Source organism: Pleurodeles waltl, chromosome 7 (genome assembly GCF_031143425.1).
Source record: "Pleurodeles waltl isolate 20211129_DDA chromosome 7, aPleWal1.hap1.20221129, whole genome shotgun sequence".
In the NCBI taxonomy this organism is placed as follows: Eukaryota; Metazoa; Chordata; class Amphibia; order Caudata; family Salamandridae; genus Pleurodeles; species Pleurodeles waltl.
In genome coordinates this window covers 1,334,879,661-1,334,893,914 of record NC_090446.1, presented here as the reverse complement: position 1 = coordinate 1,334,893,914, position 14,254 = coordinate 1,334,879,661, and the positions used below count along the sequence as shown (strand labels likewise).

At 43.5% G+C, this 14,254-nt stretch overlaps 1 protein-coding gene across 3 annotated transcripts in view; it reads left to right on the top strand.

Annotated features, from left to right (window-relative positions):
* Positions 1-8,928, top strand: part of TSEN34 (tRNA splicing endonuclease subunit 34) — a 120,185-nt gene extending 111,257 nt beyond the window's left edge. For all 3 annotated transcript variants that reach the window (XM_069200681.1, XM_069200682.1, XM_069200683.1), the window contains exon 5: positions 8,475-8,928. In XM_069200681.1, the coding sequence (XP_069056782.1) occupies positions 8,475-8,662 (188 nt within the window). In that variant the 3' untranslated portion in view covers positions 8,663-8,928. The remainder of the gene's footprint in view (positions 1-8,474) is intronic.
* Positions 8,929-14,254: the final 5,326 nt, after the last annotated feature.

Genomic DNA, 14,254 nt, shown 5'->3' with positions numbered 1-14,254 from the left:
TGGAGGCTGATTCCACTACATTGGGAAGAGGAGCGCCTGTCCTGGTTATTTGTCAGGTTTCAACGTGGGCATTAATGCACACATTCACAAAGCATTATTGCTTTGAAAGCTGGGTCAAACAGGAAAGGCATTTTGCCATTCAGTCCTGCAGGACTTATTGGACGGAATCATTTTACAGATCTATTACTTGGTAGGTACTGCTTTGGGATCTGTTTTATTGTGAGGAATCAGAAGAACAAGTTACTTCCCTTCAAAAGTGCTCTTTCTGGAGAATACTCTATATAACCACAGATTTGTCTCTGCCCTTTCACCTCCCCATTCTGTGGAATGGACCGTTTTCCTCTGAAAACAGTCCCAAATTAGAGCTCGGCACACTGTTACAGTTATTGGTTTTTGGGTGCTGCGCCCGAGTGCACGGACAGTATCACTAAAGAAAATGACATCATCGTGTTGAGTAGTGCTTCTGTGACTCCAGCTGTCTCTTGCAGGACAGAACAGAGTCCATGCAGAGCTGCACAATGCGTCCTACCAGGGCTCAGGCCATACAGAAAAACCTTCTGGATCTTGTGTGGCGCCTGGAGTTATTTTAAAGGTGAGAAATCAGTGTTTAGATAAAGTAGCCACACATAGAAAGAGCATTACCCAAGGTAGTTAACTTGTTCTTTTAGCACCAATTTCCCTTGCGGGACAAAATATAAAGGGCTCTAGTTACTTAGTAAAGTCAGTTCACCTTTCTTCTACACTGAAATCATTGTGAAACTCTCCCAAGCTTTAGGAATCATCCTTAGAAATTAGGCCACTCCAAAACCTTTGGCTACATTAGGGGCCCATCAGCTGAGAGATTGATGGAAGACAGTTTTGGCCCTAGTGTCTTGAACTGTTTGATGGTCTGAATAATTTCAACTGGGTGTTCAGATTTGAAATTATGTTCATTTCTCTGACAGTTTTATGCTGTTGGTGACAGGTTCCAATATATAGTATTAATATATGTTTTTTATCAGATCTCTTTTCTAATGTGTGAATCTATTGTCTAGCCTAAGCTACTATCAAATGCTTCCATCATTAATTGTCAATTGCTATGAGTCTCAAATTTTACAAGGCAGAGTACTTGAGGGCCACGTCCTCGTGAACCTAAACTTTTTATGGATTATGGTAATTTGTAGAGTCTGTCCAAATGACTGGCAAGGAGCTATTTTTTTAACCCTCCCAGGGTATGTGAAGTAGCTAATTTTCCTACAAAATTTTCAATAGGCCTATTCCTCCTTAGTGACAAAAGATCTTCCTGGCATGTACTGAAATTAGCAGCAGAGCCAATCCTTGTGACTAGCTGCAACTCTGCATCATTTACTGTTTTTTTCCCCCTTGTTGCATGTTAGAAATTTGTCATATGCATATGTGCAGTGTTGCCCTCAATATTCTAATGCAGATGTGGATTGGTGGGATAATTGGTAGCTAAACAGAAAAAGGTCTGCAATTACTAGGAAATATTTCAAAAGTGTTTGTAAATCTTGTAATTTTGTTTATGTGGAGGGTGGCACAGTAGCATGGAGGAGAGTGTTGTAAAGTGTACTGTTATAGAGTACAGTGGAATAGTGTACACTGGAGTGGTGTAGAGTGGAGTAGCATGGAGTGACATTGCAAGGTGGAGTACAGTACAGTGGAATAGCTTGGAGTGGCATAAAGTGGAGCAAGGTGGAGTGAGATACGGCATACAGCAAACAGTATTATAGGGTAAGGTGGAGTGTCAGAGCGCAGTGGCATAGAGTGGAATAGCGCAGTGTTGTAGAGTGTAGTTGTGTACAGTCGAGTAGCATAGAGTGAAGCGGCACAGAGTGGAGTGGCATAGCGGAAAGTGGGGTAATATAGTGTGGCGTACAGTGTAGCATTCTAGAGTTGACTGGCGTGGAGTGAGGTACAGTGTATTGGCATACAGTGGAATAGTGTACACTAGTGTGGGGTGGAGTGGCATACAGTGGAGTAGTGTACAGTCAAGTTCTGAAATAACATTGAGTGTTACTGAAGTAGTGTAGTGGTGTAGAATGGAATGGTATATAGTGGAATAGCTTACATTAGAGAGGCATTGAATGGAGTATCATGCAGTGGAATAGGGTACAATGTAGTAGGGAAGATTGGATTGGTATAGTGGAATGGCATGGAGTGGCATAGAATGGAGTGGTGTACAGTGTAATAGTGTACAGTGGAATTTAGTGGAGTGACATATAGTGGAATAGCAAACGCTAGAGAGGCATAGAATGGAGTGTCATACAGAAGAATGGAGTAGAGTGTAGTAGGGTAGAATGGAGTGATGTACAGTGTAATGGCATACAGTGATTTGTGGAGTGGCTAGTGTGGAGAAGCGCATGTTAGTGACATGGAGTGGCAAAGAGTGGAATAGCAGAGAGTGGAGTGGTGTACAGTGGAATGGTATAGAGTGTATTGGGGTATAGTGTAGTAGCCTACAGTGGAGTGGTGTAGACCGCAGTGTTGTACAGTTGAGCAGCATACAGTGAAATAGCATGCGGTGGAGTGGTGTGCGGTGCAGTGGCATACCCTGAAGTGTATTAGACTGGAGTGGCATACAATGGAATAGCTTATAGTAGAGTGGAGTACAGTGGTGTGGAATGGAATGGAGTGTTATGGAGTGAGGTACAGTGTAGTGGCATACATTGAAATAGAGTGGAGTGCCCAATACTGGAGTGGCATACAGTGGAATAGCATCCTCTAGAGCTGGTGAGAGTGTAGTGGCGTGGAGTGGCATAAAGTGGAGTGATGTAGAGTGGAATGCGATGGAGTGTTGTAGAGTGTAGTGGGATAGAGTGCAGTGGCATACAGTGTAATAGAGTACTATGGCGTGTTTTAGAGTGAAGTGCCATGCAGTAGATTAGCGTGGAGTGCTGTACACTGGAATAATGTTGAGTGTTGCTGGAGTTTAATGTAATGGTGTATAGTTAAGTGGTGTTGAATGGAGTGTCATACAGTGTAATATGAGTGTGGAGCACAGTAGAGTGGATTGGCGTAGGGTGTAGTGCTGATGAAGTGATGTACAGTGTAATAGCATACAGTGAATTGTCGTGGAGTGACATAGTGGTGTGGGGTACAGTGGAGTGGCATAGAGTTGGACTGAGGTACAGTGTAGTAGTGTGCAGTGGAATAGCATAGACAGGAATGGCATACAGTGTAAAAGCATACAGTGAAGTGTTATAGAGTGGATCGAGGGTTGTAGGGTAGACTGTAGTGTCCTACATTTTAATTGCATATTATGGAGCGGTGTAGTGGCGTCTCCTACAGTGGAATAGTGTAGAGTAGTACGCTAGAGTGGATTGGTGTACAGTAGAGTGGCATAGAGTGTAGTGCCGTATAATGGAGTGATGTACAGTGTAATAGTGTACTATGTATTGTTGCAGAGTTGAGGGGTGTAAAGCGCAATGGAGTACAGAGGAATAGTTTACAGTACAGTGGTGTACACTGAAGGGGCATACAGTAGAGTGGGTATAAAATATTGTAGAGTGGAGTTGCATACAGTGGAGTAGCATAGAGTGGAGTTACAGAGTAGAAGGGTGTCATAAAATTGAGTGGCGGTAGAATAACATACAGTGGAGTAGGGTAGAGTGGAAGGGCATACAGTGTATTGGCGTACAATGCAGTGTCATAAAATGGAGTGGGGTACAGTGTAACCACGTACAGTGTATTGATGTGGAGCTGTGCATAGTGGAATGCAATAGGGTAGAGTGGCTTGGCATGCAGTGGAGTGAGGTAACTGAAACAGATGTAGCATGAGTATGTTAACAAATGTATCTTTAATGTGGCAAGAAAATAGATTATTTGTTGTAAATGATCATTTTTGGTGTTATGTGAGAATAGTGTAAGTAGTGTTAAAGTTATAATTTTTAAAATACTTTGGGCCTGATTTATATATTGACGGACGAGTTATCCATAGGATATAATGGGATTTAGATTTCAGCGGATGGGATATCCAGAGTAACTTGTCCGCCAGTATCTAAATCAGTTAGTTATATATTGTGCCGTGGTTAAGTTGCTGTCTACTGCAATACATGTGCATGATAAGGTTGTATGTGACTATGCTAATATTTGCGTTTACCAGAAGAGATGTCAATTCAGAATCCTCACACTCGCATACAAGACTCTCCTCAACCTAGGGCCATCCTACATCAACCATCAACTGAGTTTCTAAATCCCAGCAAGACCACTACGCTCCGCCTCTGTAATGCTCGCACACACACACCCACGTCCACAGGGGCCACTCCTTCTGCTACATAGCAGCCAAGTCCTGGAACATCCTAACCCTCCACCTCTGAACAGCTCACTCCCTGGCAGATTCCAGAAGGAGACTCTAGATGTGGCTTTTCGACGCAGACACTGCACCCTCAGCGTCCAGATACCCTTAGTGATGGTAGTGCTGCGCTTTACAAATGCTATGATTGATTGATACTAAAGACCAAGATCAAGGACATTTACAACAGTTTCCTCCCAGAGAACCAGTCCAGCGTCAGAACTGATGACTGACCCCCCCCATCCCTCCCTCTTTCTGCCTCCTCCCCTTTCCCACTCCCTCCCCAACCCCACCCCCCCAAAACCCCACCCAAACCATCCACAGCTCGTCCACTCTCACCACTGAGGAAGCAGAAAGCATCATGATCAGCACTCACTCCGGAGCCCTCACGGATCCCTGCCCCCACCACATCTACATCAGAGCCAGCACATCCATCGCCCGAGCGATGAACTGCTCCATCAACACAGCCACTTTCCCCAAAGACTGGAAACACGCCGAGGCACGCCCCCTCCTGAAGAAACCTTACCTCCCTTCCTCCCAGTGCCTTAAGACCCTCACGGGTGAGTAGTTGCGCTCTACAAAAACTGATTGATTGAAAGGTAGAAAGCAGCCATGTCGTTTTCAGCACTTTTTCTGTGTTCTGTGTTTCGCTGTATTTTGAGTTGGGGTCTTAGAGGTAGTTATGGTCTGCCAACAAAGCACAGCAGTGCAAGCTGCCCACTGAATTTGGAGCTTTGTTTCTAGTGAATGAAAATGGGCTATGCTATACTATATCCAGTAAAAAAATCGGACTTTTAGTTGGCATTTTTAGGACTTAGCCCAATTATGAAAACTATTGTCACCAGTCTGGGTTCCTTTGTTTTCATCAACATATATACCCTGTTAACTAGTTCCTTTACTGCTTCCTCAATCAAACTTTCCTGCTCTTTTACTTGCTCACATTGATTTCTATATCTTGAATTAAAAGGCATACTTACTATTGACAGTTGTTTGCACTATAGTTTTTACATGTGAAAAGTAGAAACATTCAAATCAGAGTATGAAGGTAGAGGATATTGGGAGAGTCTTCCATTCTTCTAGAGTGCTCTACCTATAGCCTCAGTTCAAACTAGCTCTTCTAAAATTGAGCTTGTTGCTGTCAGTCACACCTGAATGTAGTACGTTACAGTTATCCTAACAGTTATTGCAATTGATTTTACTCTCATTGAGTTAATCATGTTCTTATTTAGTGCAGCATGAAGTGCTGAGTATTATATTGAGCGAAATTCAAATAAAAGATCTTCATAATATAACTGGTGATTACAGTAATAAAATGTAATGAAACCAAAACAGTGACATTACAGGCATACATGCAGCAGAAAACTTGTTCTTCACACATTTATCAAAAGAAATCCAGGCGTTTCAAAAGTCAATACAAAGCCAAGGTCAGCACTAGCAAACAAATTAATTTTTCTAGAGATTGATTTCTATTTCAAAGTTTGAATTGGTATTTGTCAAGCACAATCCTAGCAGCTGCAAGGGAATGCAGCATTTTACAATGTGGTGATTATTTAAGATTCTAGACAAAAAGCTTGATAGCTGAGTGCATGTGACTTATCCCAGTTGAACACTGGTAGACAAAGCCCCCAACAAGGATGGATGCCGTCACCTCGCAAGGCTACAAACTGATCCACAAAGACTGGCACAACAAACATGGAGGAGGCATCTCCATGCATAAGGACATCCTCCGGTGCACCACCTTGGAGGAAGAATCATCTCACCTCATGAAGCACCTTAACTTCCTCATCCGAATCGACGCCAGGACCACCTTCGGGGGAACTGTTGCATCAGGCCCCCAGGCTCCCTGCCCTACCTTTTGTGACTTCATCACCCCTCTTGCCATCAACTCAACAGACTACATGTTTCTAGGAGACTTTAATTTCCACCTAGAAGACCCCCACCACCACAACACCACCAACCTCCTGGATAGCCTAAGCAATATCAGACTCAAACAACTAGTCACCAGCCCCACCCACATTGCGGGGCATATCTTGGACCCCATCTTCACAGCCAGCGATAAAATAGTTTTCCCACACCACGCAGCTCACATGGACCTACTGGTACACTTCTCCATAACCACCAGACCGGGGCCTTTCCCCACCCACCTCCACCTCCCCTCCTACACAAATGGGGAAAATCAGAGACCCACTGCCGTCCACACCAGCAACCTAGAGCAAGACGCCCGCAACAGCGCCAACAAGATGGCCCCCGCAAGGAACCCCCACCTCCAGAAGATTAAGTAGGCCAGCAAGGTGGTTCACCCCCAAACTCCACACACTCAAGAGAGACTGCAAATGGTTAAAGAAACAATGGTGCAGCAGCAGAGACCAAAAAGGCTGCACTACCTTCAAAAATGCACTCAACAAATACCATCTCCAACTCAAAAAAGCAAAATAGGTTGCCCTACTCAGCCGCATTGAGAAACGGACCAACCGCCTGAAGGAACTCTTCAAGATTGTTGGAGTTCTCCTGCCCAGCAGCCATCGAGAATACAATTCAAACAACACATCCCCTTTGTGACTCACTAGCTGACTTCCAAAATAAGATCACAGCTATCTACAGTAACTTCCACCCCCAGCCACCTGATCAGACTGGGAGCCTTTATCCATCCAGGAAACAGCAGCCTTCATGAGCTCGACCCACTCTGGTTCACCCAACAACCCATGCCCCCCTCTACATCTTCAACCTGGGCCGGAAGGAAAGCAACTGCGTCCTCCCTCCCATCAAGACTGCCACCATCCCTGAAGCTTGGAAGCAAGCATATGTCAAGCTGCTCCTCAAAAAACCATCTAGGGACCCCAACATCGGTGACAGTCTCATCATCCGTAGACTCTCCTTCCACTGGCCCCCCAAGGAGCTATGATCGGCATCCCTCGCCCAAGTCCTGAGAGTTTGCCGCAGCGGAGTTTGTGCCTTCTCCCCGCCAAGATCTGGAACGAATAGACAATCCACCCCCTCAACCTTCAGACCAAGCACATCCTCATCAACTTCAGGAGATAGCTCAAAACATGGCTCTTCGAGGAATAGCCACAAGCTTGCAGCAGCCATTCCCAGCACCTGGATACCCCTCTGGGTGATAAGCCGTGCTTTAGAAATCTAATGATTGATTTCCAATGTTTATTGAAGAGTTATGTCTTCAGTTCTTTATAATTTGTATGAATAAAGCTGTAAACTCTTCATTCCTACATTGAGAAATGTTCCTAGTCATTAATGACTCGAATATGAGAATGTTGATGCTCCTACCAATAGTCATGAATATCGGTTCTTCAGACTCCATCTACTGTTTTGATTCACAACACTTCCTCACTGTATTCTTAAACTACTGTTGCCATATTGCCGTACCATGGATGCAGAGCTGGTCATCAGATCCCTGTCTCTACAATATAATTAATAAAGCCATTCTAGAGCGAGTTTACAGGTGCGCAGCTAAATCTGTTTTTTTTGTCTGGTCTTTGCTTCCCAAACCTGAAAGTGCTGACGTAGTAATGTCTTCCATTTGTAGGGTCTTGATATAGAGAAAATTCTGATGTACCATAGAATTTCACATATTGTCTTGGTCTGACATTTTTTTGTCATTGAGAGAGCAGCTGAATCAGTCTTATGCTAAATATATGAACTTAATTTACTTTGTGGCGCTACATCCTGGCTGCATTCTTTAGCAGCAGACTTGGGCACATCTTCGTTATAGGGTTGGAGGTCATCTAAAGAATATTTTCATATTCTTATCTGGTGAAGGGTGTCAAATGTAGGCCTTCCTCTCCTTTACAACCCAGACACCTGTTTAAATAGTGAGGATTATGGCAGTTCTCTTGGCCATACTACAGGTCACCCCTCGTATATTACCTCGCCCATTTTAGTTAATCCACTCCCACATATACATAACAACACTTGTTATCAATCTGCAAATGTGCACATACATGTACAAAAACGCACTGCCAGTCTTAAAAGATACACTGATATTGAATAATTGATCATTCTCCTTTTTTTACTACACCAGCATAATTTGTGATTTGATGTACACCTTGCAGATGCCCTGCAGAATGCTATAGAACATATCCCCCATTCCCAGGCCAAAAAGCAGACAGTTTAAAGGCAATGAATTGTAAATTCATGAAGTACTAACATTCATTATTTCCTCTCTTAGGTGACCCTATGAGGTTTCATGCTCACTTTATCGCCGTCTGTTTCGCCCAAGAAGAGGAGATACCCCTTAGTGATATCATCTCTGCTGGGCGCCTGGGTACGAATGTGAAGAAGACAGTCCTACTGTGTTCAGTCAATGCTGAAGGAATGGTTAGCTACACGTCCCTTCAATGGGCTGGCCTGCAGTGATCCTCAAAACCGGACGGGCTTCTCCATTGATGGGTTTACCCGATGTCATCAACATGGACTGCCTTCAGCCTTCACTTTTGTGACAGACTGTCTTATCGGCCTTCAACAGAAACATGTCAATAAATCTCCCCAAGACATATAAATCTGCGCCAAACCCTCTGTTGAGGAGTATGAGGTGAAAGGTGTCCTCAATCTGGGACAGACTTTCTGTTGAGGGAATGTTTGATGTCATCACTTTCAAATAGACATTAAACTGTGAAAGTGTTGCATCGTGTTATTACTATTTTCTGAGGAATGTTTGCTGAACCGATACAGCCTGTTCACAGGCGGAGTAACAAAACAGAATTGATTCCAATCCACGAGGACTAACATTACAAATGTTTGTATATCCATTTAGCATGTTTAGGTACAAAAGAACAATGACAGTGTTTTGCTTCTGGATTTACAGTTCTGATGCTTAGCATATCAAATGCTCACAAAGGAGAATTACAGTCAGCAGTTACAGCCACTCGTACAATAATCTGACGTTCCCCTCTTGTCTACAGCACTAGCAATCAATATTTCAAACCAGACTTCACAACGGTATAACTAATTGTGTAGAATTGAACTAACCGTGTCACCCAGCCAGAGCAAATACACACTATCTCAACTAGAGCATCTTAAATTCCATTTGAAATATTTGTTTTTTTAAGTGATGTATGATGCACTTCTAACTTCACTAAGAAGTAGAACATTTTACAGAGCAAAATAGTCAGACACAGGTTAGCTTACCTTCCACAGGCACTGGCAGTGTGGGGGCTTACATTTAGCTCAGTGGGAACACCTGCAATGTAAACATAAGAGGAAAGTGATTCACAGGAAGAAATTCAGTGGTTGCTGGGAGATCACACTGGAACAAGTTGACTGTTCGTTACTTTGTGAATCAAAGGAGCAAGGCAGCTTCACATGAAGGCCGTTCTCTAGGCTAGGTGTAGTAGAAGACCTGCTTCCTTTCACACTCTTGGTTGAGTTTAGCTCCTAGTAGTACTGGGGTCACTATAGATGGTCAAGGAGAAAGTTGTTATGTGGACCTTTGCTGAGATGGTGAATCAGTGCAGTTCGCTGAGTGGAGAAAAGGGAAGGTGATAAAATCGCATTTCCAGGTTCTCATCATTATTTTGCTACAGAAGACTGTTTTTAGTGGAGTTAGCATGCTTCCTATGGCGAAGGTGAAGTGAGTATTACTCCCAGCATTGTTGGAGGAAGAGAGAAATTCCTGGGAATGTGATGACGACAAAGCATATAGACAAAGGTGCAATTCTGATAGTTCTGCGGAGTGAAAATGAATGAAGAGAACCACTCAAGACTGGAGAGTGTGGAGTAAGTTGTGTGGAGTTTGGCATATGTCTGAGAAAGCTGACCAATGCAGGCAGATAACAAAGCAACCCTTCACTTTATCCAGACAATGTAAACTTATTGCTAAAGAGTTTTTACCCTAACAAAATGTACCGTAGATGGGGTGTTGAGAAATCCGGCAATGACATTTGGAACGCTAGTTCCTTTCTTTCTACGTCACCAGATGCTGATCCGGAGCTACCTCTTGTTTCTTTGAGACAGTTTTAAAAAACATTTTACAGGGTGCAAGGGAAATGTCACCTCCAAGATGACAGGATTCAAACCCTTGCAAGCAAATGTCTGTGACAGATCCTCATCAGATTTGCCTGGGGTGCCTTGGGTTGGGTCAAGCCATGACTCTAAGGCATGCAGATTGATGAAACCAAAGGCCTACATGACTGCGATGCCAAGCTGTATATTGTATGGCATCGGAAGACTCCACGTTGTGACTGGTCCAAGTCCAAAGGTTGCTTTTTGTCCCCTTCCCGGTCTAGAAGCCACAGGAGTCGATCCCAAGGTAAATTGCCTTCATGCTCCAAATCCTCGAGTAAGTTACCTCTCTTGAATACCTGAAAAGACATGCTGGTAGTCCCATGTCTCTCAATCTTGCTCCCAAAATTGGTTGACTCCCGAGCCCATACAGCTTCTTGTTCTGGCAAAACCTGACTTTCCAGTTGGAAACACCAAGGTAGATCCAAGATGTCCACAAAGCCATGATTTGACTCTTCGGATCCCTTCCGACTCTCTGACACTCCTGTGGGCCCCAAGTAGGTGGGAGACCTCCTTCTGATGCATATTTCTAAACACAGATTCCTCACTTTGTAAATATTCCCCACACTGGATCCAGAAACTTTTGATCAGTACCTGTGTGCACTGGTAGGAGCCACCATGCAGCTCTGCACTGATATGGTTCCGCTCTGGAAATGATATGCGGGCCCATATAGGCACTACTTCTGCATGCTAACATCAATTCCTTTCTTTCTGCACAACCAGACGTGAATCCAGTGCTAACTCTCATCTCTTTGAGACCATCTTTAAACATTTTTTACAGTGTACAAGGGAAATGTCACCTCTCAAGATGACATGATTCAAATACTTGAACAGTTAGAGAGGCGAGAACCCACATACATCAATTACAGCAGAAATGTCTTTAATTAATATTCCATAAGTCCAGTTGAAAGCAAAAGACACGTCGAGTGATAAGAAATGTATCAAGGTAGATTAAAAAAATTCACGAATACATAGGATCGAATGAGAACAGCTTTTACAGCAGAAATGTCTTTGATTGATATTCCATAAGTCCAATTGAAAGCAAAGGACATAAAGACATGTTGAGTGATAAGAAATGTACTAAGGTAGATCCAATAAATTCACAATACATAGGATCGAATAAGAACAGCCAACACTTGTTTCGCCCCCTATGGTTATTTCACCTGGGGCCTTTTCAAGGCTGAAAACGAAATTTAAGAAAAAATACAATAAGGTCACTCATAGACCTATGAGCTCTAATTTATTTAAGATAGTAGAAGTCTGAGCATGCAAGAAGGTCATGCAAGTCAGTGATCATAGCGAAAAAGTCCACTGGATTATAACCCAGGAAGAGAAAATAGATTTGAGAGATAAATAATTAGAGGAAATATTAGAAAAATAATATTATGTTATACCAGTCTCTAATGGTTATAATTAATTAATCCTACTATTAAAGTGGCTAATTTACAACCAGAACACCCGTGAGAGAAGTGCAGATCAAGTAATTATGATAAAGTTACAAGTAATGGAGAATTCCATAATTAGTATAGTGTGTGAATTAAAGGCAGGACCGAAAGTTAAAAGGAATAATTAACAATTATTAAAAGTAGGATTAATTCATTATAACCAAATCGTGAGCACCCACTTAATTTGTCTCTTTAAATTGGGCATTCAACAGGAAGGGAATATTTTGGACTTAACGACAGAAGAATATGATTCAAATACTGTAAAGACTAATGCTAGCAAAGGTTTGTGACAGATGTTCATCAGCTATGCATGTGGTGCCTGGGGTCGAGCCACATCTCTTAGGCCTGCAGTGACTGAGTTGTTGAACCCAAAGCCATATGAGACCGCAAAGTGAAGCTTTCAGTCACCAGGCATTGGATGATTCCACGTCATGATTGGTTCAAGTCCAAAGGTCGGTCTTGTTCCCATTCCTGGTCTAGGAGCCTCAGGAGTTAGTCACATTTGCACTTCAAATCTTTGAGTAAGACGCAGAAAAAAATATAAAAAATCCCTAATGGGACACAGCCCTTCCTGCCACTCTTGAATACCTGAGAAGGCATGTGGGCATTCACATGCCTCTAGATCTTGCTCCTGAAGGCGGTCAACATTGGAGCCCATCCTGCAACTTGTTTCACACAACCCATGTTTCTGGTGCCACCTGCTAAGCAGAGGCAGATCCAAGAGTTCTGAGAGGGCATACTCTGACTCTTGAGATCTCTTTTGACTCCTTCTGTGGGCCCCATGTAGCCGAGATGCCCCCATCTGGGATACAACTGGCGGGTTTGCCCATGGTGCCAGTTGGATCCTTTGAATATCCCCAGGCCTCTTCGACACCTGTACTGTTTCTGCTTCTGGCTCCACACCCCACACCAGTATCCTCAAGGTAGATACTGATGCTGACTCCATAGACACCGGAGGAGGAGGTGACCATTTTGTTATTCAACTTAAAGTGAGCACCACTACATCCTCGACCAAGGCTATCCTTGGTTTTTGCAGAACCACAGGCTTCTGCCTTGGAACTGTTTAATGTCCCCCCGCACCCTTTACAAGGCGTGACCCACAGGCTACATTCTGTGATTGGAACAGCTTCCGGCAAGGACCAGGCAGGTGATGAAATTGGCCAACCCTACCATGAGGAAAACTTGTATGATGACCTCAGGATGCCAGTGGCCTTGACACCTCTCTTGATTCTGTCCTCATTTCATCACCAGGCCCTGCCACTGAGGAAAGTTCTTCCTTTGCTGTTGTCATTTTGAAAGCAGCCGAAGTTCTTCACTTAAAGCTACCAACATTAGAGGTCAGATCTAAGGTTCTAACAGAAGTCCTCCAGTCCAGACCAATACTGAGCTCCTGATGCCTTTCAATGAGACCGACTGACACCCTCTTAGATGCCCGAGCAAAACCTTGTTCTGGCCCCCCCAGAAAATTGCGAGGTGCCACTGCCCTGCCCTGGGTGACCCCACATTTTTGTCTATTTGTCCCTCTCCCAAACGTTTAATGGTGCAAGCTTCTACTAGTCAGATGAACCCTAAAACTTTCCTGGCTACTCCCTCAGATAGGGAGTCCAAGAGAGAAGAGACCCTAGTATTTTCCTCTACAAGTTTGGTCCTCCGGTCTTTTAATGCTAGTTGACTGCAGGACCAATACTATGAAGCTCTCAGGGATTCGGTTTCTCAGATCCTCCCAGGTATACTAGAAGACCTTCACCTCAAACTGACCCAGGCCATACAGGATAGCTGTGTCTGCCAAATTTACAATTTTTGCTGCGATCTTCAGGCTTTTCGGGTGATGTCTAATCATCTCTTATGGACTTTCCCTTTGGGGACAAAGCTGATTCCACCCTTGAGTGCTCTAAAGAGGGCCACAGCACACTCTTTGGCCCTGTCTGCTCTGCCACACCAACACTGTCAGCCCCTTTGTTCCTTTCACTGCTGTGACAAAGGAATCCTTATTTTTTTTTGTTTTTTATATATTATTTTATTGTAGATATTGCAAAAAATGATACAAAATCCAAACGGGATCGAAGTCCCAGCATTTACAAACAATGATGAAGAAAAAAAGAATCAAGAAATATAAGCAATGGGTGAGACATTGGAACATTGTCAGTTCTCCGAAAACATGTCCCAATAATCGCAGTAGAATCATTAATAAAAATAGAGGTCAGAAAGAAAAAGAAAGAGAACCGAAGAATGAGAGGAAAAGGGAGACAGGAGTCTGAATGGGGGTTGAGTAGAGCATAGTGCTATAGGACATCTTTGTACAGGAGAGCGGGGGGGAACAGGAGGGGTAGATGGTTTAATTTAGCATATTAGGGAGGGATGGGAGTAAGGATAGTGTTTCATCATCAGGTCCCTTGGGAGTAAGGAGTTCACTCCTCTCTGTATCAATGTCCGGGTTGTGAGCAAGTTGTAATGTTTGTAGATGGTGTGCTATCGATTTGAGGTCGGGTATCCTTCTGTTGGA